The sequence below is a fragment of the Panthera onca genome, chromosome B1 (genome assembly GCF_046562875.1).
Source record: "Panthera onca isolate mPanOnc1 chromosome B1, mPanOnc1 haplotype 2, whole genome shotgun sequence".
Taxonomy (NCBI): domain Eukaryota; kingdom Metazoa; phylum Chordata; class Mammalia; order Carnivora; family Felidae; genus Panthera; species Panthera onca.
This window is the reverse complement of record NC_138342.1, coordinates 84898247-84925584: the sequence shown is the minus strand read 5'-3', so window position 1 is coordinate 84925584 and position 27338 is coordinate 84898247. Positions and strand designations below refer to the sequence as shown.

The 27338-nt window shown below is 36.0% G+C and overlaps 1 protein-coding gene across 1 annotated transcript in view; it reads right to left on the bottom strand.

Moving 5' to 3' along the window:
• BANK1 (B cell scaffold protein with ankyrin repeats 1) overlaps nucleotides 1-27338 on the bottom strand; it is a 313953-nt gene that overhangs the window by 260487 nt on the left and 26128 nt on the right. The window contains exon 3 of the mRNA XM_060654547.3: nucleotides 15545-15943. Coding sequence (XP_060510530.3) covers nucleotides 15545-15943 — 399 coding nt within the window. The remainder of the gene's footprint in view (nucleotides 1-15544; nucleotides 15944-27338) is intronic.

Below are 27338 nucleotides of genomic sequence, written 5' to 3'. Positions count from 1 at the left end.
CACTGATACTCAGTGGTTATCAATTGATACTCAATGGTTTTCTTTCTAATCTGGTAAACAATTGTGCAAGAGCAGAACTGACCAGAAACAATCTGAATCGGATTTTTACATAGCTGAAAAATAATCACCCAAGTAATATTTACACTGTCTGATCATTGCAATTGACTGGAGATTTAAAGAAAGTTGTAATGGACTGAAGTAATGAACTTCATTGTTACTATTCATGTAATCTAGTTACAGTCTAAGAGTTTATGAATTTATCTACAACATTCTTTTTTAACCATACTTTCCTTTCATCATACATCCTCTCATGCCCCAACCCCCTCATAACTCACTAAATTGGAGGAGAGTGCATTAGGACGAAGAACACTCAGGGCACCTAAGTGGCTCAGTCAGTTGAGCATCCGACTTTGGTTTAGGTCATAATCTCGCAGCTTGTGAGTCTGGGCTTGCTGCTGTCAGCCTATCATCGCAGAGCCCACTTCAGATCCTCTGTCCCCCTCTCTCTGTCCCTGCCCTGCTTGCGCTCTCTCAAAAATAAATATTAAATAAATAAATTGGTAGAAAGAAAAACTCAATAAAGCCAAAGGTAGGTTTTATGCCACATTTCCCTAAACACATCTGACCAAAGGTCAGCACACAGAAAATGCATAGTTACTGGACATCTTTTCTACTATAAAACACCATGGTTTCTCACACAGTAAGGTCCCCCAAAGGTATCCCCAGGGTAGAAATTTGCAAAAGAACCATAATACAAATGTTTCCACTTAATTAATGTACCATACCACACTTCTTTCCAATTTGCTATTATTGTAAATCAGTAAGTTTTCTTCCACTCTAAAGTCCACTATGGAAAAACCAGTATCTTCTTTGATTTGAGTCTATATTCAACCTCCTATTGCAGTGTCATGAATGCCCACAAAACATGAAAATTAATTAAATCACATCTTTCCTACAATGAAATTATATCTTTTATGACTAACAGATGATGGGAAAAGCAGAAAATAGTCATTATTTATAAAATATTTTTCTCTCCAGTTAAAGAACCATAATTGGCTTATTTTGAAGTATTGATTAAATCTCAATTATTTCTAAGAAATCCCTTCCTTATATATGTTTAAGTATAACTTCCTATTTCATTGGAAGTTTTTAAAAGAATTTTTATTTCTGGCATTTTAGATTCCCTTAAAAACATTTTCCCTCTCAAACTGGAATGTGTACAAATTTTACGCCAACAATTTACTGAGGCTTTATGGATTTTTAATTTGTGAGTGGACCGTGACAATGAAAATAAAACATCTAGAGGTAAAACAGAGAAAAGGCCATTTTGGCTACTTGGTTCAAAGTCCCCTGGAGGCCACTTCTCAAGATGCATGTCAGAAATGTTATATTAGCTGAAATTTCTAATTGTTCACAGTCCTTGTTATACTCGTAAGTGATAACAATTCTTGTTTCAAAATATAATAAGTATTTCTAGTAAGCTGTTTACAGAAATGTAACAAACTAGAAATTCACAAGTACCCATCTCTATACATCAAACCTAAAATACCCCAAAATAATATTAATAACAACAATAATCTTTCATTCATGAATGACTGAAGGTAAAGTAAGAAAATATCCAGGGGCCAAATAGTAAAGAGATAAAAATTCATGGTGCTAAAGGAATACATTGGAACCCATATTTGCTCTGAGTTTTTCTGCTGATCCCTAGTACTGCTGGGTTTTAAGGAGCTCCATACTCACTGAAGGGGAGAAAAAGTCAGGGCATGAACAGAGTGAGAGATCAGACCAGAAATCTCTTTATAAACTGGGGCACGAAAACCTGCAAAAGGAAATTTTCTTTCTCAGCCTTGGCTCAGGGTGGAATTAAAATGCAGAAAGACTGCTTCTTAAGATTTCCCAAGCTATAAGCATTCACATAGGTTTAGGATCTGGATAGATTCTACCCAAAAAACTGCCAAAAAACCTGCAAGCCAAGAATTTGGTTTAAAGTGGTCCCGGGTGGAAATTCAAGTTCCTGGCAGAAAGAGACCTAAATCCTTTCTTTAGCAAAATACATTAAAATCAGGCCTCAAAGGATTTCCATAGATAAAGTTGCATGTTACATCAATTACAATGAAAAAAAAATTACTTAAATGGTATTAGAGAACCAGGCCAGCAATCCACATATTACTATTTCCAGGAAAAGAATATAAATAAGTGTTAATATAGTGGAAGAAATAAAAAAAGAAAATGAGGCTGTGGTGAAACCAAAGATTATTAGGATGGGCTAGGCTTTGATAAAACACCCAAATGGAACTCTTAGAGATAAAATATGTAAAGGCATGTAATAACTGAATTTAGAAAATTATGAGAAATTTCAAAGGCAGATGAGAAATGGCTGAGATATCTGATATCCAAAAGACAAATCTGAAGAAACTAAGTAAAATGAAGCAAGATGGACAGAGGGAAGACAGATGTGGCTGGGTGATTAAGAGACACACAGCACAAGAAAGCTGCACATGTGCTTCATTAGGGTCCCAGGAGACAATGAAAGAATGGAGACAGGAACGATCTTAAAAACTCTTAACGCCTGAACATTTTCCAGATTATGGAAAGACATGGAATTTCAGATCTAAGAAGCTCAATTACATACAGGATAAATACAATTATTAAATATCTAGGGCACATCATTATAAACTAAGAAACTCAGATACAATGAGAAGATATTAATAGTTGTTAATGAAAAAAAATAGACTGCCTACAGAAGAATGAAGAATGGATATGATATAACAAACTTCTAAACAGCAACACGGATGTGAGAAGAGAAGAATGTTTTTAAGAACTGAGAAAAAACAACTCTTATATCCACTGAGGCTATCTCCAATTATGATGCAAATAATGATAGTTTGCACAAACTGAAATCGAGATTTAATTTATTTATTACCAAAAGAGCTCGCTAAAGAAAATCTTTAAAGATATACTTCCTGAGGGAAAAAAAAATGATCCCAGGAAGAGAGTTTGAGATGCAAGAAACAACAGTATTCAAAGAGAAGTGTAAATATGTGGCTTAAGTTAAACAAGCATTGATTCTATAAATATAAAATGTGGAAAAAGAATCATCATCCTGTAAAGGTGAAAAAGAGATGATTAAAGCATTACTAAAGGCCTTTTAATTTTTCAGTACGAAGGAAATATAACAATTAAAGATAATAGTTAATAATTACAGATAATTATTAATAATAATTTAAATCTAGTTTAAGTAAACATCTTAAAATTTCTAGGATATCACTGAAAGACTAAAGTAGCAAGCCAATGGAATGGGGAAGGACTCAAGCTAAAAGAAGGCAAAAAAAAGATTAAGGAAAAGAGAAACATTAAAAACTGGAACACATAAAAAACAATAAATGACAGAATTAAATTCACATACATCAGGTATCATAATATATATAAATTAAATTATACATTAAAAGATTAAGAAGCTAAGACTGAATTTAAAAAATCCAGCTATGTACTATTTATAAAATATACACCTAATCTATAAAGACAGAGCAAAGATATAAAGACAACTCAAAATAAAAGAATTTAAAAAGACATACTGTACAAATAACAAGCTTAATCCAATGGCCAGAAATTACCTTGCACACCAAATATAGAGATAAGTGTTCTTTTCAAGCACATGTGGCATATTTTAAAAATCAGTCAAAAAGTAGGCCACAAATAGACCTTAATAAATTTCAAACTACCTGACTAATATAGACTGCATTCTCTGACCATACAACAAAATTTAGAAATCAACACCAAAAAGATAAATTAAAGCCTATACTTCTGAAGAAGAAATCAAAATAGAATTAGAAAATAGGTAGAACTGAATAATATTGAAAAGAGTTGTAAGAACCTGTTGGGGAAATTATAGCCTGAAATGTTTATTGTAAAAAGGAAAAACAGAAAGGTTCCATGCCCATGAGCTAAGCATTTATAAAATTCAAAAAAAAGCAGAAGAAAATAAATATCAAATGGAATACGAAAATAACAAAAATAGAAAAATATACAATAGAAAAATAATTTAATGTAAAGGTTGTCTTTTGAAAGGACAAAAGACACTGAATAACTGATAAGCTCAATTGATATTTAAAAAATAAGACAAATGATCTTAAAAATTAAAAAAAACATGCAATTTCATATAGAGTAGATATAAAAAATAAAGGAATGGTATAAGCAATTTTAAACAGAGAAATGTGAAAACAAATGAAATCAGCAAATTCCTAGAGAAATAAAACAACAAAAGTGACTCAAATAGAAAACCTGAGTGGATCCAAAACTCTTAAATATATTCAGCTGAAACATTCAAAGAACAGGTAATTCACAATGGAAAACATAATTTGGAGGCCAGCCTTATACTACATACAGAATTAATTCCAGATGGATGTTAGACTTTAACGAGAAAGTCAAAAGGTTCAAATTTTTAGAAGATATTTCTATGACCTAAGAGAAGCAAAGATTTCTTAGACAGGATATAATAAATAGTAAGCTAAAAAAAATATTTACACACTTAACTATATTAAGAGCATGTTTATCACAACTGTTAAAAACTAAGTTAAAAATTGAAGCCCCGAACTCAAACTTTGAGAAGATATATGTAAAATATATAACAAATATGTCTTAAAGTATCATATAAAGCATTTTTACAAAGAAAAAAAAAGGTGGGTAAAAAGACACAAGGAAGCACCTCCTAAAACAAAATTGGACACTGATTATATGAAAAACATAAATATGTAAATATAAGAAAAATGCCCATTAATAATCAAGAGAGTATAAATTAAATATATAATAAAATATACTTTCACACTCACTATATTGCAAAAATAAAAATTCAGGAAGTACCAAGTATTGGAAAGAATGGAAGCACTGGGAGCTCTTATATTTCTATCAAGTAAACTGGTACAATAGTCCTGGAAAGACAATTTACATTAACTATTATATGCACAGATCCTGTGACCCAGCAATGCTCTTCCCAGACAGATGTCCCCAAACTAACACAGTGCACCAGGATTGCAACTGCATCAATTAAAGACAAAACCAAAAAGCTCTGTAAATAGTTACAATTTTTTTTTAAGTTTATTTATTTTGAGAGACAGAGCGTGCACACAGGGACAGAGAGAAAGAGAATCCCAAGCAGGCTCTGAATTGTCAGCACAGAGCCCGATGAGGGGCTTGATCTCACAGACCTGTGAAACCACGACCTGAACCGAAATCAAGAGTTGGATGCTTAACCGACTAAAGCACTCAGGTGCCCCAACTAGTTACCATTTACATGAATAGTAAGGCTGATAGATAAAATGGGGTGCATTCTAATTATGGGGCAATGGAAATAACTGAACTATATATACATCAACATGGATAGGTCTCAAAAAACATAATATTGAGTCAGAAAAGAGTTAATATAATATGTTTTCATTAGTATAAAGTAAAAACCCAAAATATATACAGATAATATACTTCACAGATAAATACATATGCGGTAAAATTATAAACTAACCAAAACAAAAACTATAAAAGGAAAGTACAGAATGGTGGTTATCTAAGAAAATGGGGAAAGAGAAAAGATGATAGGGGAGGGGTCTCCAGAGAGTTCAAGGGAGTTGGTAACATTCTATATCTTCAGATGAAGGTGAGCCTGCAGGTGTGTGATTTTTAAATTTCTCTATAAAATGCTTATACATACATACTATGCTATGTATGCACCTTAGGGTACAAGAAAAGAATTTCAAAAATAATTTTTTCATACCAGTAAAAATGATCCGCAGTCGTGATTCAAAGCAAACATTACTTTCTAGAGTAATGAGGTAAATCATAATTGTGTACACATTTATAAAATCAACATAAATGAATTCCTTTTCTAAAAGAAAATTTGGAAACTTTCAAACAACAAAGGAGAGATACCGATTTAAAACACATAATGCCACTATTTCTAACTCTTTAAGCAGTGCCTTGTTATCCATCAACCGAGATTATATTCATGAGAAAATTGGTCCAGATCAGTGGTTCTTAAAGTTCAGGGTACACCAGCCACAGAAGAACTCATTTGATATTTATTCCCAAAACCTCTGCTCTCTGTTTTCACAACACACTCCCAGAGCTGTAATTCATTCAGTAGAACTAGCATTGTGCCAGGTATTAGAAATTCTGGCAAGCCCCCTTCCCACTCCTTGAATAGTCTGATTGAGATGGATAGAGACTCACATAGGGAATAATGATTTGTGTTCATTCTTCTTGCTATTATATAAAGTGGAACAGTGTAGGAAGGCTTCCTATACTTACTTCGTGTAACAATACAGGAAGACTTCCATTACTTCATAAAACCAGCAAATTTAATTTACCATTCGTGAGTCCCCTTTACTCTTAAAAAATATTTCAACTTTGAAAATTACAAACATTTAATAAACTAAGAGTAGGGGCACCTGGGTGGCTCAGTCGGTTAAGCGACCGACTTCGGCTCAGGTCATGATCTCACGGTCCGTGAGTTCAAGCCCTGCGTCAGGCTCTGTGCTGACAGCTCAGAGCCTGGAGCCTGCTTCAGATTCTGTGTCTCCCTCTCTCTCTGACCCTCCCCCATTCATGCTCTGTCTCTCTCTGTCTCAAAAATAAATAAAACATTAAAAAAAATAAAAAAAAAAAACTAAGAGTAGTTTTATTTCATTCACTTTATTAGAGAAAGCCCAAACCCATCAAATTATAAAAACGAACAACTAGAACCACCAGAAAACAGGATTTCTATTTGTTTTTAACATGTATATACTTTCCTTCATATTTACCACATATAGCTAGTGAGAAAAACAACCCCAATTATCTAAATGGAAGTTACCAGAAAGAGAAATGTCACACCTCTCCGGACTTCTCCTTCCCACTCCATGCTGGTGTTTTTTTTTCTGAGCTTGGTCTCAGGCTTCACCTGCTGATCAACCTGGGCCCTCTAAAGGAGTAGGTACAAATCCTGAGGTACATGAAGCTGTTCTTTGTTATTAGCCTTGGTGACTTAAATCAATGCTCCTCTTCCTAGTTCAACCTACTTCCTCAATTTCCACTTGTTTTCTGTTTCCTGAACTTTAACCCCTTCTAGATTGTTTACTGTTTACCTGGTATCTGACCCACTTCTTTCCTTGCCATTCTTTTTAACCTTGGGTTTTCCATTCACTACTCTGATCTCTGCTTCTTGCCCAATCATGAACACCTTGCCCTTTATGTATCATCCTAGAGCACTCCTGTCTGTCCCAACCTCCTTCTCTCCCCCACTCTCAGCCTCCCTTCCCTCTCCTCCTTCTCCCACATTTCACCTCTACCCTTCCTCCCACCTTTCCTCCCTCCCTCTCATTTTATATATAGGAAAAAAAGTAATAAAATCAGCTTCCATTTATTGAGCACTGATTCTTTGGCAGAGACTCTTTAAAGCTCTTTTTGTGTATTAAATAATTTAATCCACATAATAATATCAGATGAAAGTATTATTACTTAAGTCAGCTCTCTGCTACACCTATTATTCTAGGCTCAGAGGCAGGGAGTAGGATTTCTGTGTGAAATATATTCATTTAAAATTTGTTTAACAGAAAAAAAATAAATTTCTCTTTTGAACATTAGCTTATACAGGACATTTTGGGGAGAAACTCATTGTAAGTTATTGATTCCTAATCATCACCTAATGTTTTTGAACCACGCAATTTTTCTAAGGAAACACAATATACAACAAACCAGAGTATAAGACACAAGGCATGGTACTTGACATAAGGGATAAAGTAGAGGGAAAAATAAGACTAATAAACAATACAGAGTGAACATGACTTCTCATGCCTCATGCCAGATGATTCCTCCTTTCCCACAGTTAAGAATGGCAGGAGAATGCTGTATCATTACATATGACATAGACATTTAGAGTCTCCGTGGATGCCAACCACAGGATAATTAGGTCTAAACTCACAGTCCATGCACTGAACTATGTCTTCCAAAAAGCATCACTTCTCAAAGCTGCACAAGTGTCCGCACATAGAACAAGAATGTGCTTACTCCGCTTTTTGTTCATCTCTTAGAACAATAGATATGCATAGCAAATAACTCAGGGTAATTAACCAATGATCATACACACATACACATACACAGATACATGTCTGTGTAAACAGACGCATACGTCTATACGTGTGTGTGTATTTCTGTACGTATATGTACGTATATATCTGTGTGTGTATATATGCCGATTGACATCCTGCCATATTACCCCTACTTCAATGTGTTCTTCCTTAAAAAGGAGATATTCTTTTATGTAACCACAACATAATTTCAACATCTGAGAAGTGAACATCCTACAACACTACTAATACACAGTTGATAATCACATTTCATCAATTGTCCCAGTAATTTCCTGTAGAATCATATTTCCTAGTCCAGCATCCAATTCAAAATTATTCATTGTGTGTAGTTTTCATATAACTTTAGATTCCTTCAATTTGGAGCAATAATTCATCTTCTCTATTAATTTCTTGACCTTAGCATTTTTGAAGAGTACAAAAAAATTATTCTGTGGAATCTTTTAGTTTGAGTTTGTCTGACATTTTCGTCATGATTAGATTCAGGTTATGTATTCTTGGCAAGAATACTGCAGTAAACCTTTTCATAATTATCAAAGAGAAAAGCCCAACTGTACCAATAAACAGTTATAAACCTGCACTTAAAAAGCGAAATTTGTACTCTTCTGTTGTTGTTGTTGTTGTTGTTGTTGCTGTTTAGAAAGCTGAAATGTTTTAAAAACAAAGTTACCAGCATTACATTTTTAAACTTGAAGGAGACGAAAAGGAATTGTCAAAAATAATTACGAAGAATTGAGAGTCATAAGTAAATGATAAATTTTTAATAGAATTAGAGATGAGGAAAATATTTTTCAAGCAGAAGTGATCTGAGATGAATTCACTGATAAAGCAGCTTTTCAGTTGACCTTGAAGAACCGCTGGGATTTCAACTGAAAATACGGGGGTGGGGAGGTGAGCCAGATAAAGAAGGCAGCATAAGAACAATGGGAGGGAGGTGGGACTAGGAGGTGATGCATCAACAGGAGGTGATGCAATTACCCTAGTGTACAGCATGTGTCTACACCAACAGTAAGGGCAGAAATGGTCTGGATGTCTATGCTGGAGCCATGCCCTCAGAGAGCTGAAAGATCAGCAAAAAAGGATGGACTTCGTTTGAAGGGCCGTGAGACCTCACTGACCAGAGAACCAGAGCTCTTACAGCAGGACATGGCTCAAACGGGGGGAAAGAAAAACAAATGCTTCTGCATAGTTTGTTTCTAGTGGGTTGCCCTTGTTCTTATTTTGTTTTTCCAGTAACTCCACTGTTAACATTGCTATTCTTAATTTTAGGCTTCTTCTTTAGGTTTAATGAAGCCAGACATCAGAATCCTTGGTTTGGGAATATGATAACAAAATTAAAATGTGAAGGTTCGTCATGAAAGAATTAGCAGGTTTCCCACTGCTATTACATCTACCATTTGACAATGAAGAAAGTGAGATAAACATGAAATATTGAAATAGGAAATGTTAGGCAGGAAGCTAGGCCTGAGCGACCTAAGGTGGATGGACCTTAGATGTCCCCAACCGAGGACTGCCCAGGGAACACCCCACTGCACCCATCTAGCAGTCCCTTTGCAGTTACAGCATCCCAGCAGAAGAGTTAAGTTCCTTGTGCTTGTTGCACTTGTGCACAAAGCAGCCCCTGGTCCTTACTCGACCGGGGTCTCTAGAATAAAAATAATGTTGCCGTTGCCTATCCTGTGCAGGCATTTTGAATACATCTTGCAAAAAAGACATGCTTAGTTGGCTAATTATATAATCCAGGCCTGTCACTCCAGTGTTATGACCCTAGGACCCACCCCAAAGAAAAAGTTAGTATAAGCCCATACCCCAGAGTTTCCAGGGTCTTTGTCTCTCTTGATTGGCCTTCTCCCTTAGAATATACTTTAATAAAACTTTGCTTTACTTTCGTTTCACTGTTCTGTAATTCTTTACCGTGGCAGCAAAAAGAACAGAGGCTTCTTTCCTTTTCCATCTCACTCTCAGTAACAAAACAAGTAGGAAACATACATTTTCATATGTATATGAAAATATGATAAAAATAAAGCTTGGAGAACACTGACTCAACTATCAGAACAAACTGCAGGGCATGGAAGAGTCCAAAGGCAAAAGATGTCACGATAATAAACAAAGAGCAAGGGAGGAAAGAGACCCAATAAATGTGCCATGATCACAGAAATTACTAATGATTTTTTTAAGAGGAAGATCTATAAATAATAAAGTACATGATGGTACACCAAAACACTTTCTTTTTTAAGAGAGAGAGAGAGAGTAGGGAAGAAGCAGAGAGAGAGAGAGAGAGAGAGAGACAGAGAGAGAGAGTATCCCAAGCAGGCTCTGTGCTGTCAGCACATAGCACAATGCAGGGCTCGATCTCATGAACCCTGAGATCATGACCTGAGCTAAAATCAAGAGTCGGATCTTGACTGTCTGAGCCACCCAGGCGACCCTCAAAAATGTTAGTTTTTCTTATGTAAATTTGAGATTACATAATTTATATTCTATATAAACAATGCTATATGAAACCTATATATGTAGAAAGACTAGATGGAGGAAATGAGGCAAAGATCAAAAAATTAAAAAAGAAATAGAAGACCTATAAAGGAAGAAATATGGTCAAAGTGGTTGTATCACACACAAAAATGTAGAAAACACATACTGGTTTGTATTACTTGCAATCTGGGAATTAAGAAGACAGGAAATTTAACTTTCTTAATTCCTAAAAGGAAATAAAATACTCAGATTAACCATAAATTACTGTATCTTTTTTTCGTCTTTTTTAATATTAAAAACTTTTCTCTGGAGCCCTGATTAATTATAAAATATCTTTCTTTTTCAATAAGTTTTATAAAATCTCCTCTGGTTTTTCCTTATGTGAATATATTAGAACATTTAATTATTTCCACGACTTTCTGGCTTTTTTATTATTCTCTTTATCATGTCTCTGAATAGTAAATTTCCTTTTGTCTTTGTATTATTTCTCTACGGGACAGAGAGTTGTAGGAAAAGGACAATAAAAATTGAAATCCACACCTTTATCTTATTTCACCTATTTTTTGAAACTAGACTATATGAAAATATGATAAAATAAATCTTTGAGAGGATGGGCTCAACTATTGGAATAAACCGCAGGGCCTGAAAGAGTCTAAAGGCAAAAGGTAATCACAACAAAGAACAAAGAGCAACACTCAACACCAACAGCAATATGGAACAAAATAGTTTAGCAGTTAAACTGTGTATGAAAACAAATTTATTACTGCCTAAACCGTAGCATTTATCACCAGTTTTGTCAAAGGACACAACCTACACATAAAAGTTCTTTTATGCATGGTTTGCAATTGTTTATGGATCTACATTCTGGTTGCATGCTTGTAGTTCAGACAAATTTATCATCTTGGAATGTATTTTCCCACACAACTTTTTGTGTTTTCCATTTGGTAGGTGCATCTAAGTTACTTTAAGAAATCAGAGTCTAAAACTTGAATATGGGGAAACGAGAGCTTCAAAATGAGTGTCTTCAAAACAGTCCTGCGTTGTCCATAAAGTGTAAGCTTTTCCCCTATCAGATATCAATAGAAATGTAATTTGAAGATAGAGCAGAACGCCATTGACATAGCCACCCAAAGGTACTCACCATAAAATAAAATAAGTAAAACGGCAAAAAGATACTCTTCAATATTTTTACCTACCAGTAACATCGTAATTTAAGTGGTCAAAACAACCTGAGTTCTTCCAGGAAATGGAAACGATGGCTGTGCAGAACCACACAAAATTTTTGCCACCAATTTTTAGTGCTCCTCTGTCTCAGGGCATAAAATCACTTGCACTTTATGTGCATCATTGTCATTGTTTCCATAATTTCCAACTGTAACATTTTCCCTTTACAACCAAAAAAAAAACCCCACCACAATGTACCTGGGGAGTACTAAAAAAAGAAGAAAAAAAAAAACAAAACAGAGATCATAAGAGAGTTGAGGACTGCCAATTTGAAAATTGTCGTGCCGAGTCAACATTTCCCCCTTTTTAGTCCTGGAAATCATTCCAAAACATAGAGAATGAAAAACAATTATGCAAATACCCTATTTATTAAAAATGGGGAAACAGTGAAATCCTAGACCTCCAGATTAATGCGATGGTTCCCAAATCAGTGGTGACTGAGCGAAAGGGTGTGCAGGAGGGAATAAGGAAAAGAAACCTTGAAGAAATAATCCAGAAGCTGCAGGTTTCAAAAAGAGCTAACGAACACAACCTTCCTTAAGGCCACAGGAGCCATGCCTCTTTATATTGTGGCCATCATGCAGCAGTGTCAGGTAGAAGCATCTGTGGAAGCAGTACGATGCCGAAAAAGCAGAGAAAGTGAGGCTAAGTGAGGAATTGTACAGAAAAGACAGATTCATAAAAGCAGTCTGTGTCTGTGGAAACAGAGAAGTGAAGTCTTTCATCGTATGTGGGAGAAACAGAACAAAACAAACAACAAGACCACACTGCCTGTCTCCTTTGGCTACACCAAGTAAAACTTACTCAGTTCGGTGATGCAGAAGTGAAAGTGGACCCCACTGGATCTATATAAAGATACCACAAGAACAAGAGAGAGGGGTGGGGAGTGGGGGAGTGCGGGTGGGTGGGGCAGAAAACCAGTGGCATACAGGGAAGCACACACTAAAAATATGTCACCATAAAAGAAGCTAAAAATTGTGGCCAAATACCTCGCCATGGATTTTTTTTAAATGCACAGCAATGCATAGTAATGCATAGCAAGCACCTTTTTCAAGCAATTATATCAGGCAAAAATGCAAGGTGGCAAGGTGAGGTTGGCAGTACAAGAACAAGGGATGAATTATAAGCCTCCAGTCCTCAACCAAATGGCATAATGGAAACAAGTAAAATCACCATAAAAATGAAGGAGAAATTGGAGGAATACAGGGAAAGAGAGAGTCCTGAAAGCATAAGAAGGTAGCAAAGACTGAAGTGGGAGACACAAACTAAGTAAATATATATTAATAATAAATGAAAAAGAATTAGAGAAAAATTGTAGAGTGCAACACAGATAACGTAAACCCAACACACATATAAAAGGAATCCCCAAAAAAGAAAATAATAATAAAATAGTGCAAATAATATCATAATAGTGCAAAGATTTAAAGATGTAAGTCAAGAGGGGCGCCTGGATGGCTCAGTCGGTTGGGTGTCTGACTTCGGCTCAGGTCATGACCTCATGGTTCGTGGGTTTGAACCCTGCATGTGGCTCTGTGCTGACAGCTCAGAGCCTGCAGCCTGCTTCAGATTCTGTCTCCGGCACTCTTTGCCCCTCTCCCACTTGGGCTCTGTCTCTCTGTCTCTAAAATGAATAAACATTAAAAAAAATTTTTTAAAAAGGCATAAGTCAAGACCACTTGAATCTCCATCTTGGGTGAAAGACCAAAACAAAACAAAACAAAAAAAAAAACAAAATAACCATGTCCCTGGGTAAAATAGTTCTGAACAGTCAGCACTAGGATAAAATTCTAGTGAAAATCTCTAGGCTTCAGATATAAATTAATAATTACTTATTTAGTCAGGTAAATAAGAATTCTCTAAACTCTGCAATGCTAAAAAAAAAAAAAAAAGATGAGCGACATGGTCCTCAGCCAAACAACACTCCAAGAAACAAACATGCAAGAATTCTGAACATGCAAGATTGCAGAAACGTTACTCCAAGGGCCCCTCCTCAGGAATCTCTGAGGGGTGACTTTCATACAACAAGATGATTTAAAAAATAACAACAAACGAGCCAGCAATGTAAGCTCCCGTTGAAAACAAATCTTCCCCCAGTGGACAGCGGAACCATCAGATGACTGTAGCTCCGGGCGGCTGGACTGCAACCTTACAGGATACCCCGATCCACAACCTCCCCGCTAAGCAGCATCTAGATTCCTTAACTGTAGAAACTGTGACACAATCATCATTTGCTGTTTTAGGTTGCTGAATCTTAGGGTAATTTATTACGCAACAATAGCTAACTATAAAACAAGGCTTAGAAAACTACTGATTTGAAGAGGATGGAATGTAGAAAATAGGAAGAGGATTTTGTTTTCCTTAAATTAATGTTTATTTTGAGAGAGAGAGAGAGAGAGAGAGAGAGAGAGAGACAGCACAAGCAGGGGAGGGGCAGAGAGAGCGGGAGAGGTAGAAAAGGGCAGCGAGGGGACATCAGTGATTTCATCAAAAGTGACAATGAGGGAGCCATAGATATCACAGCAAGAAACCACAGCGGGTGGACCACCACAAGTAGGAGCTTGAAGAGAGGACACATTGGTCTCAGTAAGGAGCAGCAGGTGACACGTCCCAGTGAATGAGGGGAACTCCAAACAACCCGGAAATGTGCCCCAAGAAGAAGAGGCAACACTTAATATTTGATATGATTAATAGAAAATAAGAACCCCACCTCTTCCCTGTGCAAGAGGGAACCAGTGCTACAACACTGGGGACAAAAGGCAAAACACACCTTGAGAAAACCAGGAATGCAGCTGACCCAGCACCGCATCCAGCTCTCACCCAGGCTGGGACAGAAGAGACAGGGGGGAGGGACAAACTTTAACATTAGACAGCTTCACAGTTTTGACTATTACATGGAATAGTAATTAATTATGTAATCAATGTAATTAATTAATGGAGGGGAATCTTGTGTTCTGCTTTTTAACATGTGGCTATGTGATGAAAACTAAATTTTTAATTTAAAACTAATAAAAGAAATAGTATTTCATACCATAGTAATAGATATCATACAGTTATCAGCACAACAGGAGATCTGTAATTCTAAAGCAGACCTTCAAGGCCTGGACGGCTACTTACTGGTAACAGTACTAGGGTAGATATTAACTCAAGCGTCAGCAGTTAAATAAGAAACCAGCTTCTAGAACCAAACTGACATATAGTATAGCATACCATATTTATTCTACCAAGTATGATCGCATACAGGTTACCCTAAGGAATATATTTATAAACCATTTTAGAACAACTGATAAGACTTGACTGGGATATAGCTAAAAAAAAAAAAAAAAAAGGTGGGAAGAGACACCTGGGTGGCTCAGTTGGTGAAGCGTCCGACTTCAGATCAGGTCATGATCTTCCAGTTCATGGGTTCGAGCCCCACGTCAGGCTCGGTGCTGACAGCTCAGAGCCTGGAGCCTGCTTTGGATTCTGTGTCTCCCTCTCTCTCTCTGCCCCTCTCCGCTCACACTCTGTCTCTCTCTGTCTCTCAAAAAATAAAATGTGAAAAAAATATGGAATGTCGCTAAAAATTAAGAACCTTCAGGCATTTGAGGAAAGTGTAACAGACATACAACATAAATAAAGTTAACTTTCATTTTTCTTTTTCTTTTGTATCCTAATATCGGATTTCCATTGGTTCAAAAAAAACCCTTTAAATTTCTTAATTATAAAAAAATATAAAGGAGATTTGGCGACACTACCTCTGAATATGATACTCTCGATTACAGCGATGTAATCTTCGGGCTCCTGCTCGGTAGACATCTCCCATCTGCCTCTGACGATATTTAAAAATTTGTAGAGCTGATCTGAACTCTTCACCCCACACAGCAGAGTAACCACACTTTCTGGTGAATGAAGTATCTTTTCGAGAAACTGACATTTCTTTGGAGTTAGGTCTTTAAGGAGGCTATTTGATAAGATCAAAAGTTTACATTTGTAAGAGTTTAAACTCAGCAATTCCAAATCCCAAAAAGAGTAATTCTCCAAGCGATATAACAGGACCGCTTCCCTTTTCACAACATGTAAAAAAACTTCCCTCAAGTACAGAGCCCATTCCTCAGCATCTTCTCCATGTATCAGTAGGATGTCTTTTGTATTTTCTGGAAAAAGAGAAAATAATGTATTAATTTTCTTATGTTTGAAATGCTAACAGCAGATTATATTATTAACCTCAAGTTTTTGGTACGTGCTCTTTAGGGAACATATTAGAGGACCAATAATATAATTCCTGTTATCCCCATCATAATCACACAGGATTAAATTAATCCTTTATGTAAACACAGTTCATGCTTTGTGCAAGTCTTCGCTGTACTCATTGTCCCAAAGTGAACCAGGATGCTCAACTGAAATAAAAGAGAAATCTCATGGAGGGATGAAAATAATGTTCTGTAGGATTACAGGGAGCTGGGCTACGAGACACGGCTGTGCCAGTAACCACAAAATTTACCTAGATCACAGTATTTAACTCCTTTGAACTACTGTTTCCTCGCCTCCTAAATGAAGGCAAAAAATAAATAAGCCCTGCCTAAGGAATCAGATTGTTCTGTGAAGATATGAGGGAATTTACACTCAGTGTTTAAATCTTTTTTTCAGGCAGAGATGAGTGCATAAAGATAGGTGACAGAATTTCCATGCCCAGAATACCAACAAAATAAAAATTTTAAAAAAGAAATAAATTCAATAGCAGAAACCAAATAAGAGGGTACTGTATCACGTGTCATAAGTTAAATTTCATGCTGGTGAAATAATTAGAAGGTTCTGATGGGACAGCAGTAATCCTAAACCTCTCCCTGATCCTATAATCAATACTGATAAAGAAACTTGAGTCATCACCAAAACCAGCAGGGTGCTTATGAATCTCTTCCCCATCTGGAAACAATTCAAGAGGGTGTCTGCAGAGGTAGGAAAGGCCGCTCTACAAGGGCCCTCTACCCGTGGGTAGCAAGGCCCACGGGTGAGTCAGAAAAGCCAGTCAAATTCCACAAGAACCCAAGTGCATCCTTGGGCAGAAGAGACGGGCCTTGCAGACACCATTTAACAGGTCTCATTAGAGACTATAACCCAGAACCTCTAGTGAAGGACACTTTGCTTCTCTGCTTTTCTTTCAGGCCATGAAATACTGGAATGTCAATTTTATCACCCCAACTGTAGCTTGGAAGGAAAAATAAAAGTAGCAAAAAAGATAGGGAGGGGAATTTCAAGAACAATTTGCCCACACAATATTAAGCAAACAGTAAGCCTAAACAGAGCTAAGGGAAACACGAGCAAGACGAAAAGATGAGCAATACAAATTTTTAGTTATGGGAGGAGATTATGGCAAATAATATTAACAGTGAAAATATGATCATAAAAATAATAAAAGTAACACAGCCTGCAAAGACTAGTAGATATCATAAACAGGGGGGAAAAGGGCTTCATAAAAGTTATCTATAGTACAAAAAGACCATAGATTAAATAAGACCATAGTTCAAAGACAAGTCGATTTAACTTTTTAAAAAAATATATCATTTAAAAGTGTGTAAGAGATAAAGAGACAAGTTGAGAGCCAAAACAGTACCTCTGCTCAGATAATATATAAATTAGAAAAAGCAATAACCATAGATAATATTTTAATTTCCAAACTAAAAGAAAAGCTTGATATGTTTGCAGTAAATGCAAAAAAGATAACAAGGCTAAAACAGCTGGTGAAAATATGATATATCTGGGTAAGAGACAAAAAAGGAAAAGTTTCAATATCAATATAAAGACAATCTAAAAGCTAAAGTAAAAGAGAACAAAAGACACATTAAAATATGTTAAAACATAATTTAAAAAATCCGTAAAATATAAAGAAAAAGGAACCAGTTCCATGTATCAGCAGGGAATAATCATGTTCTAAGAAAAATTGTTAAGAAAAAACCTATCTTGATTAAACTGCCCTTAGGTTTAATGATTATTGTAAAATGTCTTCACGTATTCAGGAAGGAAGACCAAGTTACCCAGGAGGAGGAAAATATTAAAATGATCATAGATTTCATCAGAGCAATTTCAAGCCAAGAATCATAAGAAGATTCTTGCAAAAATAATTTTTTAGTAATTCATACTACAGAATATGATATTGTACAGCGGTGAAAATGAACAATGCTACATGCAACATGGATGTATCCAAAGACTTAATATGGAGTGAGAGAAGAAAAAGAGTTTATACTATATGATTGCATTTATATCAAGTTCAAAGACAGAAAAACAAAAAGATCCATGATGATACAGATAGAATATCTGGACACAGGATAAACGAACGAAAACAGGCATGGGAGGGCCTGCCAGGATTCTGGAAATGTTCTTGTCTTGGTCTGAATGGCTGTCACACAAAGTGTACATACATAAAAACTTATTCATCCATGTATCTTAGATTATGTATGTAAGTTATTCTGCCATAAAAAAGGGTCAAGTATCAAAAGAAGAAAGTTCCATGATGACAGCTGTTCAAGAGGCCTACAGACCAGTTAGGACTTATCACAGGTGAATGGAGCATTTTGGGAGGGAGATCCAGGGGAAATAAAGCAACTGTAAGATTATCTCATATATTTGAAAATTTGAGGAGAAAATACTAAGAATAGGGGTTTGACAGTTCTGATAGAACTTTTCGACAAACAATTCAGGATTGATATATTACAATCTTTTGCACGTAAAATACAAAATTAGGTAAAATTAGTTGCAGCAAAATGAAACAAACAAAATGCCTAAAAATTATAAAAGAAAGTAGAATCATTATACACTATTTGGATATAGTGTAAATGTGTATACAATCGTTGTCATGGACAAAGTACTTATGTCCTCCCCCAAATACATATGTTGAAATCTTAACCCCCAATGTGGTGGTATTTGGAGGTGATGCCGTAGGGGGTGACTCGGTCATGAGGGTGGAGCCCTCATGAATGGGATTAGTGCCCCTGTAAAAGAGGCTCCAGAGATCCCTCACCCTTCCTGCTGCATGAGGACACAGAGAGAAGTCAGCAATCTGCAACCTGGAAGAGGGCTATCACCAGAACTCTATCTGCTGACACCCTGATCTCAGATTTGCAGCCTCCAGAACTGTGAGACATACATGTTTGTTGCTTAGGTATCCTACTAGAGCAGCCTAAATGGACTGACAATCATAATAATGTGAAAAATGACTGATGATTTAACTAGAAATTGAGATTTAAATATCAGAGAGACTTAAGATTAAAATCCTTGCGCTGCCTGGCTGGCTCAGTCAGTTAGGGGTCTGACTCTTGATCTTGGCTCAGGTCATGACCTCACAGTTCATTGGTTCAAGCCCCACATCAGGCTCTGCACTGACAGTACAGAGCCTGCTTGGGATTCTCTCTCTCTTCCTCTCTCTCTGCCCCTCCCCTGGTCGGGGATGGTTCTCTCTCTATCTCTCAAAAATAAAATAAACATTAAAAAAAAAAGATTAGGGGCACTTGGGTGACTTAGTCGGTTAAGCATCCGACTTCGGCTCAGGTCATGATCTCACAGTTCGCGAATTCAAGCCCGGTGTTGGAGTCTGTGCTGACAGCTCAGAGCCTGGAACCTGCTCAGATTCTGTGTCTCCCTCTCTCTGTCCCTCCCCCGCTCGTGCTCTGTCTCTCTTTCTCTCTCTCTCTCAAAAATAAATTTAAAAAAACATAAAAAATTATTAAAAAATATTAAAATCCTTATCTAGCACACAACAGGAAACAAATAGATACTAGTTAGAATTGGTAGATCAAGAAGTAGTATATAGATGTATCTTTTAGAAAGATAGACTGCAATAACAAAAAAGGAAGATGTGAAAGATCTGTGGTTCCTGAGGTTCTGTGGGGAATGGAATTTTGATTGGGGAGGGAGAGAGCAGCAGACCACGGGTTTACATTACGAATATTTTATCATCATTCAATATGCAAGTGAAACCAAAATCAGAATTAAAATAACAGAAAAATCCAGGCAACAAATAGAAGAACCAAAGTGAACAAAATGGAAACGTAAAGGTTTAAAAAAAGAAGACATGGTAAGTTGAATACAAGTGCATACAGAACAAAATCAAAATACCAAGGGGACTGCGATTGCACTACAAAATGCATGTGTTAAATATCTTGAAATAAAAGTTATCATGGAATGGGAAAGCTGAGCATTTGGGGAAAAGATAGTACAAAATATTAACTTCAGCTTTCATAGTATTTAGTTATTTATTTATTTGAATTTAGTTATTATCCTAAATTCAAAATATGAAGCTAAAAAATGATTCCATTCACTATTTTTGTATCACCATTTTCCCTAAATAATAATTTAGAGAGTATTCCAAGTAAAGATTTTTCTCCGAAAATTAATATGTCCTTCAATTTTACATTAATTTAAATTATTTTATTTAAAAATAGCATATAGAATATGATCTCATTTTTAAACAATGACCTCCTGAGCATCTACTTAAAATAATTCTATAAATTGTTAGCAAGTTATTCATGGAAGATAATATCATGGGAGATATATTGCTTTCTTTTTTAAAATCTCTTCCATATTACTTATATTTTTGTAGTAAACTTGTATTATTCCATAAAACAAAATAATCATCCTTAAAAGCCAGCTGTAAGTCATTATCATCAATACAAAGAGTAAAACACCAAAACTCTTGTAATCCACAATCATCTTTTTTCCTCAGGATATAAAGGTTGTATTTTCTACAACACTGATGTGCTGATTAATACTACAACAATTTGAGAGCTACTGTATTTTTATTGAATTATCTATGACTTGTCTCACGATATAAATATTCTCTCCGAAGACAGATGCTTTCTCTTTCAACTCTTTGAATTCTAAACAATGCCTAGCACAATTTCTTGAATAGATAATCAATAGATTTTTAAATATATTCATGTATACAGAATGAAAAAAGACATCTGGTAGAAAACATATGGGAATCATACCCAAGTTGTATATGAGTCATCAGTATAGATCTGTCATTCTCTGTGTAGTGTCTCACCCCGCCTGGATGTTAAATACTTGCTGGACTAACACAAACATGGTGCCATAATTCAGTATTTTTATGTTTGAGGAACAGTAGCGAAAGAGTTTTCTATTATATATAGCCAGAGTAAGGTACTATATAGTCATAAAATAATGGGAGTAAAGATAAAACTAATGATATAAATTATCAAGTGCTTCAAATAAACTAGGGCTCTACATCTTTTACATATATCATTCTACTTTATTCTCAAAATTACCCTAGTGAGTAGGTACAAATACTATTCTCATTTTACAGATGAGAAAATTGAAGTGGTACTGGGATTAGGATTCCAATGCAGGCAGCCTCACCCTACAACCTATACTTTTAATTTCTAACGTCTAAGGACACAATAACATTATTTAAAAATAGACTCCTTGTAGTGATATGAGTTAGGTTAGTCAATATTTAGCAGTGTGTGAGTTAATCTCAAGTATGTGAAGTGTGTGAAAGCTTACTAAGACTGGTTTCCTACCGAGGAAAAAGAGGAAATAGAACATACAATGTACTCCAAGAATATGGTTATTTATGAAGAACTTACAGAACTTTCTTCTTGACTCTAAAACTTACATCAATACAATTACAGAACAAGTTAAGAGGATATTTAAAGTACAGAATGAACATCCTCATGTTATGTGATTGGGTATCACACTATCATAAAAAAAAAATCAATTCTAGAGACATTCATAACCTATCTTTCAAAACTTCCCAAGAAAAAATAGACAGGTAGTCTTTCTTAATACTCTGTGACCATTTTATTTTTAGGTTGAAATTGAGCCTTCCTTTTAAATTTATATTTGACTTACAGTTAGTCAATAACTTCTGTATGATAATTTTCAAGCTTGAATATTAGCATTAAATGCCATTCCTTTCCTTTCTATACATAAAATCATTTCTGTCTTTTAATCTTTAATTTTCTCAATTATGATTTACTGAGAATTTCCAGGTACCAGGCATGTTGCTAAGCCTGTAACATGTATTGTTTCATTTAATATTAATAAAACTATATGGAGTTAGCCTGTTATTCTTATGTTACTGGTGATCACACCGAGCCTCAGAGAGGTTAAGTAACTTGTCAGGACCACAAAGACAGCAATTGGTCCTTGTGCTGCCTTCCAGTCTTTTTGTTTTGAAATGATGAGTCAAAATGCAAAAGTTAATCAAAGACCTTTTCATAGACACCGTTTTCTTTTTCCTTATCAAGATTGTCCTTGAGTAACATCCGGAGTAACAGTAGTTCTCTGTTGATTCTCACGAGGAACCTACTGGCCTTTGTTTTACATGCTGGAAATAATCAAACCTAAATCATTATTTGCCAACTTAAGGAGGGTTATTGTCATTAAGATTGGCCGACTTTTATAGGCTGTGAAATGAAACAATAAATGATGGATCCGAAATACAGAAACACAAAATTTTCTTTCCTGGAAAGCTTCATCAAAATAAAAGGAAATTGCTTTTGAAGATTCAATTAAGGTCTGTAAATAAATTATTTAAAATGTAAATCTCCAGTCTAGCAACATAAGGTAAATGACAGCATTATACAATGTAGGAATAGGGTAGAGTCATATTAATTTTTATAAATTTACTCTAAAGTGTTCTTTCAGATTCCATGACACTTTTTATTTATCCTACAAAGTGCTATAACAATTTTTTTAACTTGAAGGAAATTTGTATCGATAACTGATATCAATACTTGCTTTTGCACTGAGAGCAGATTATTCTATGTGTTCCCAAAAGAATGAGACTGACTGATCATCAACCAAAGTCCTTCCTAGTATATCTGCATAATTTCAAATGGCAAGTTTTCTTCTTTTTGAATAAGATCCCATCTCTTACCCATGTCTGTGCATAATGCAGAAAGATTTTCTACCTGGTGACCGAAGTGCAGGAAAAAAAGAACAGAAAATTACAAAGAAATGACTTATAGTCACAATGGAATCATTGTGCTAACATGAACATTAATCTTGATATGATCACACACAAATATACTCAAAATTTATAGCAGTGTAACCTAATTTATCTTATGCTCTAACTTTGTATTCTAGTACAACTAGGAAACAAAACTGGGGATGGGGATTTTTCAAAGGCATTACTGTAGTAAAATGCCCTCTAACTCATGTTTCTCCTCTAGGAAAGTTGGTTAATTTCACTTATTCATAGTGGCAAAAAATATCAGGTGTTTTCTGTATATATCTGTGTAGCAGATGCTGCTAATGTGCATCCCATATCTTCCTGGCCCAAAGGCTGCACTTAGCGGTCAGCTGTTGAGCACACTGACCATTTCCAGCCTCTGTTTTGCTGCCTGAGGACTTTCTCTGCTCAGAGAGAGCTTCTGCAGCCCATGTGTCTGGCTGGCAGCGCAGAGTTGCTGGGGATTTTTAGGGCAGGGAGGGCTGGGAGGCAACCCTCAGTCACATAACAGCTTTCCCACCCTTCAGTGGGACAATGCTGAGGTTTGTTCTACACAGTAGTTACAGGATCCCCAGTGATGCTGAACTGTAATTGTCTACTGTGTTATTCCGCTTATTAATATGCACATTATTGGCTTTTCACACCTTGTCTCACATGCCCTATTTTCCCGCTAGTGCTTCCTGGGCTCATCCTCTAAATCAACTACTTCCATTCATGTCCATTTCTCAGAGTTTTCTTCAGGGGAAATCGCTCTTTCTCTCTCTCTCCCCATATATGTGTATTTATAGGTTTATGTATACAGTTTATAAACACATAAACATAGCTCTTCCTTTCAAATACAGGAAGCTACCAACACATCACTTTAAGATTATGCTTTTCAGCTATGATAAAGAACCATCAGGAAAAGTTATTTTTATACAAATGTAGAACCTTCCTCTTTCTTCTTCCTTTTAAGATGCAAACAAATGCTTTTGTGCTTCACAAAACAACCTTGTAAGAGAGGTTTTTTCCTTTGTTGTAAAAAAATGCACGGTGTTAACTGTTACAGGATTATTTTGCAAAGACTTCCCACCCTTCATATATAAACTGCAAATGTTCAACTCCTCCACCTCTATCAATTTTAATCTCTGACACAAATTGTGAATAGTTTATTTTTAAAAATATAAACATAAAAGATTCTGCATCTGTGAGCAGATTTTAAAATATTTCTAACTTGCTTTGTGCAAATTTGTGGAATTCTATTTCTGCAATGTCCGTATCTTTTCCTTCCTTTTATTGCCATTACTCTATAGATAATTGAATCTAAGACAACATTGACCGTAAGACAGGCTATTATTTGATATTCCTCTGGGAAAAAAAATACTGTGATCAAATGAACCATAACATACTATAAATTGTAAGATGAATTCTGATATCAGGGAATCTGACTAGCCCAGACAAACAAACAAACAAACAAAAAAAACATTGTCAGAATTAATTAAATATGGTAATAGTATCATCTTACACAGTCTCTTAAGTGCTTCTCATTTCTCCAATTCCCCCTCAAGAATAATCTCCTTAGGACCTGGATATTGTTTATGATCTGTACAGACTGATTCTTCCCCTATGTATTACATCACCCAGGCTCCCATGCCCACTCCAATGGAAAGCACCATCAGAACGTAAGAAGGTGAGAGAAAAGAATGGTATAGTTAAGAATGGGAGGGGGGGGCCTCTCACTCACTTCCACATTCTAGCTTTGACAGGAGCTGCTTTCTTTTGTGCCCCTCATTTCTGTGGCTTTTCTTCCTTGGCTCCAGTTTTCACACACCTCTAGCAACCATCCTCCCTCCCCTTTCTCACAGCAGTGTTAAAGGATTCCTGCTGTTATTCTTCCCATACTTAACTATCCCCGCTTGGGTTCTTCAGTCCTGCACATGTTAATAAATAATCCCTCTATTAATTTTTTTCAGTTAAAATCTTTGATGGTGACATCTGTTTCCTGGTAGGATCCTAATAATTACATGGAGTGGCCATAGGAAATAGATTCTATGAGATGGATTTCGGAACTGTGTTGCTCTCATATTGCAGAGAATACAAGCAACCCCTTGCCAAGGAAAAATAATAGATGGCAATTTATGGCAAGCAGAAGCAACATAATGACGCAATTTTTCACCAGGGATGATTTGGTATGGACTGTCAATGGAGGGAAAAGCTTTTGGAGATCAAGTGTCTCTGGAATTTAGTTAACATGGTGCCAACGGGAATTATGGAGATGGGAAGAGGGGCATACAATGGCTTTTTTGACTGTCCTGGACAGCATGCATATGCACTAAGACAGGGTTACAACTCCAATAGCAGGCACACCCCTACAAGATTCTGAAAGTAATCTGAGGACACTGTTTGAGAAAGTGTGGAATCATAAGACTCAAGAAAGACTGCAGACAGAGATGAAGCTGAGAACTTTAAATTCCCAAGTATGTTTGAATCATTAACTGAGGGAACCTGTGTTCCCTTGTAAAAACAAACAAAACTATAACAAAATCAAAAAGAAAAAGTTTAAGAACTTTACCTGAGGCAACTGCCTTACAAATGTCAACTTTTCTCAGCACTTATGCCAACAACCCTCATTGACTGCCCATAAGACCAATAACTAGAGTTAGATCCCATATGTAAAAGGAATTCTAGAGAAACTATTTCACACACAAAATTATTATAGAATCTTGCCAATATGTATCAACTTGGGTCCAGAAAGTACCTATGGAATGGATTTTAAGAGTTACTAGACCAAGAGCAACAACAACAACAAAAAAAGACTGAATCTGACTGAATTCATCAATACGGTTGTATTCATACAGGATTCAGAATTTAATGTGCTATTTCAAGTGCTTGGGGTGGCATTAAAAGCCTGTTAGAATAGATACTTAAAGCTTAGACTCCATGACTATGGAGTCAATGTGACTAGATTGTCAGAACTTGCCTTCTATGATGGAGAAAAGGAGTCAGGAGGCAGACTTTTTCTGTAAACAGCTAGATAATAAATACTTTAGGCTTTGAGGGCCACATAGGATATCTTCTTTTTCTTTCTCTCTCTACCCTCCTGCTCCACCTCCTTTTCTTTCTGTTTTTTTATAACCCTTTAAGGTATAAAAACTAGGGGTGCCTGGGTGGTTCAGCCAGTTAAAGCATCCGACTCTTGGTTTCAGTTCAGATCTTGATCTCACAGTTCCTGAGATCAAGCCTCACATCACGCTTTCTGCTGACAGCACAGAGCCTGCTTGGGGCTCTCTCTCTCTCCCTCTCTCTCTCTCTCTCCACTCCTCCCCTGCGTGCTCTCTCTCTAAATAAATAAATAAACTTAAAAAAATAAGAGTATAAAAAGTATTCTCAGCTAACAACCTGTTCACAAATAGGCATTTTGCCTATTGGCTCTAGTTTGCTGACCACTGCTCTATTCTAATATTCTCCTCACTAAACATTAAGAAATTAAATCATGAAAAGCTCTGTGATATCTCTCCTGTATAGCCTGGAAATTATAACAATTGGACCTTTGAATTAAACTTTTTTATGTCAATGAAGAATAATGAAGTCCATATTGGTAGAGAATGGATGGCATCATTTAATCATTAGAGGCAATTTAATCAGCATATTTTTCATTGCAGGGATCTGTTGTGGTAACTAATTGATCCGAAGGTCCTTGTGGATGAAATATATGTATAGCCTATGGAGCTTTAATTTTACCTTTATAATCAAAACAACTCTAGATTTGGGTGCAGAAAATGACTTGTGTTGCAAGAGTGGAGATTCAGAGTCTTCTCTCTGGTTTACAGACTCAGAGCACTTTGATTGAAGGAAGGCCATGTCCCTTTGAGAAAGGATTCTTTTATGCTGCTAAACGTGTATACAATGAATCTTCCTCCAGGCATTTCCCCAGAGAACTCCAGCCATGTGTACTGGGATAAAAGAAATACCCATATCTCCTAGTGCTCATTAGTTACTGATCTCTATTGACACAAATTCCTTGAAGACCCAAAATGTCAGCATGGCATCCTGGTAAGAATGGGAACTTAGGAAAGTCAGGTGTAATGACAAATGACATCTTGCCTTGAGTATATTCAATAATAGTTCCAGGGGGCCCATAGAGATACCCTGTGGGCATTTTTTAAGCCAAGAATGTATAGTGGCAATACATACAGATAGCAAATGGCAGAATCCTCACAGAGAATGAAGGAATGTAGGGTAAGAAATACATAAATAAGTCCCTAGAATTGTTCAACTCCATCTATCCACCACCCACTACCAAGATCATAAACTAAAACAAATACTATGTTCCTGGGGTAACTGTAAAGACTGGTGCCACCTAGAAAGATGTGAAAGATGTAATAGTAGTTATATCTTCACATCTTCATTTAACTCATCAGTTTGCCAGTACAAAATAACTGCAGATTTTCATAAACATAATTAGGTGTTGATATCAACTGCTATTCTACACATGATACCTTTACTGGAGCAAATTAGCCAGCTTATAGATATTGACCTGGTAAATACTTTCCTTATAATGGCAATCAATAAAGATAATAAGCAGTTTGCATTCATCTGAC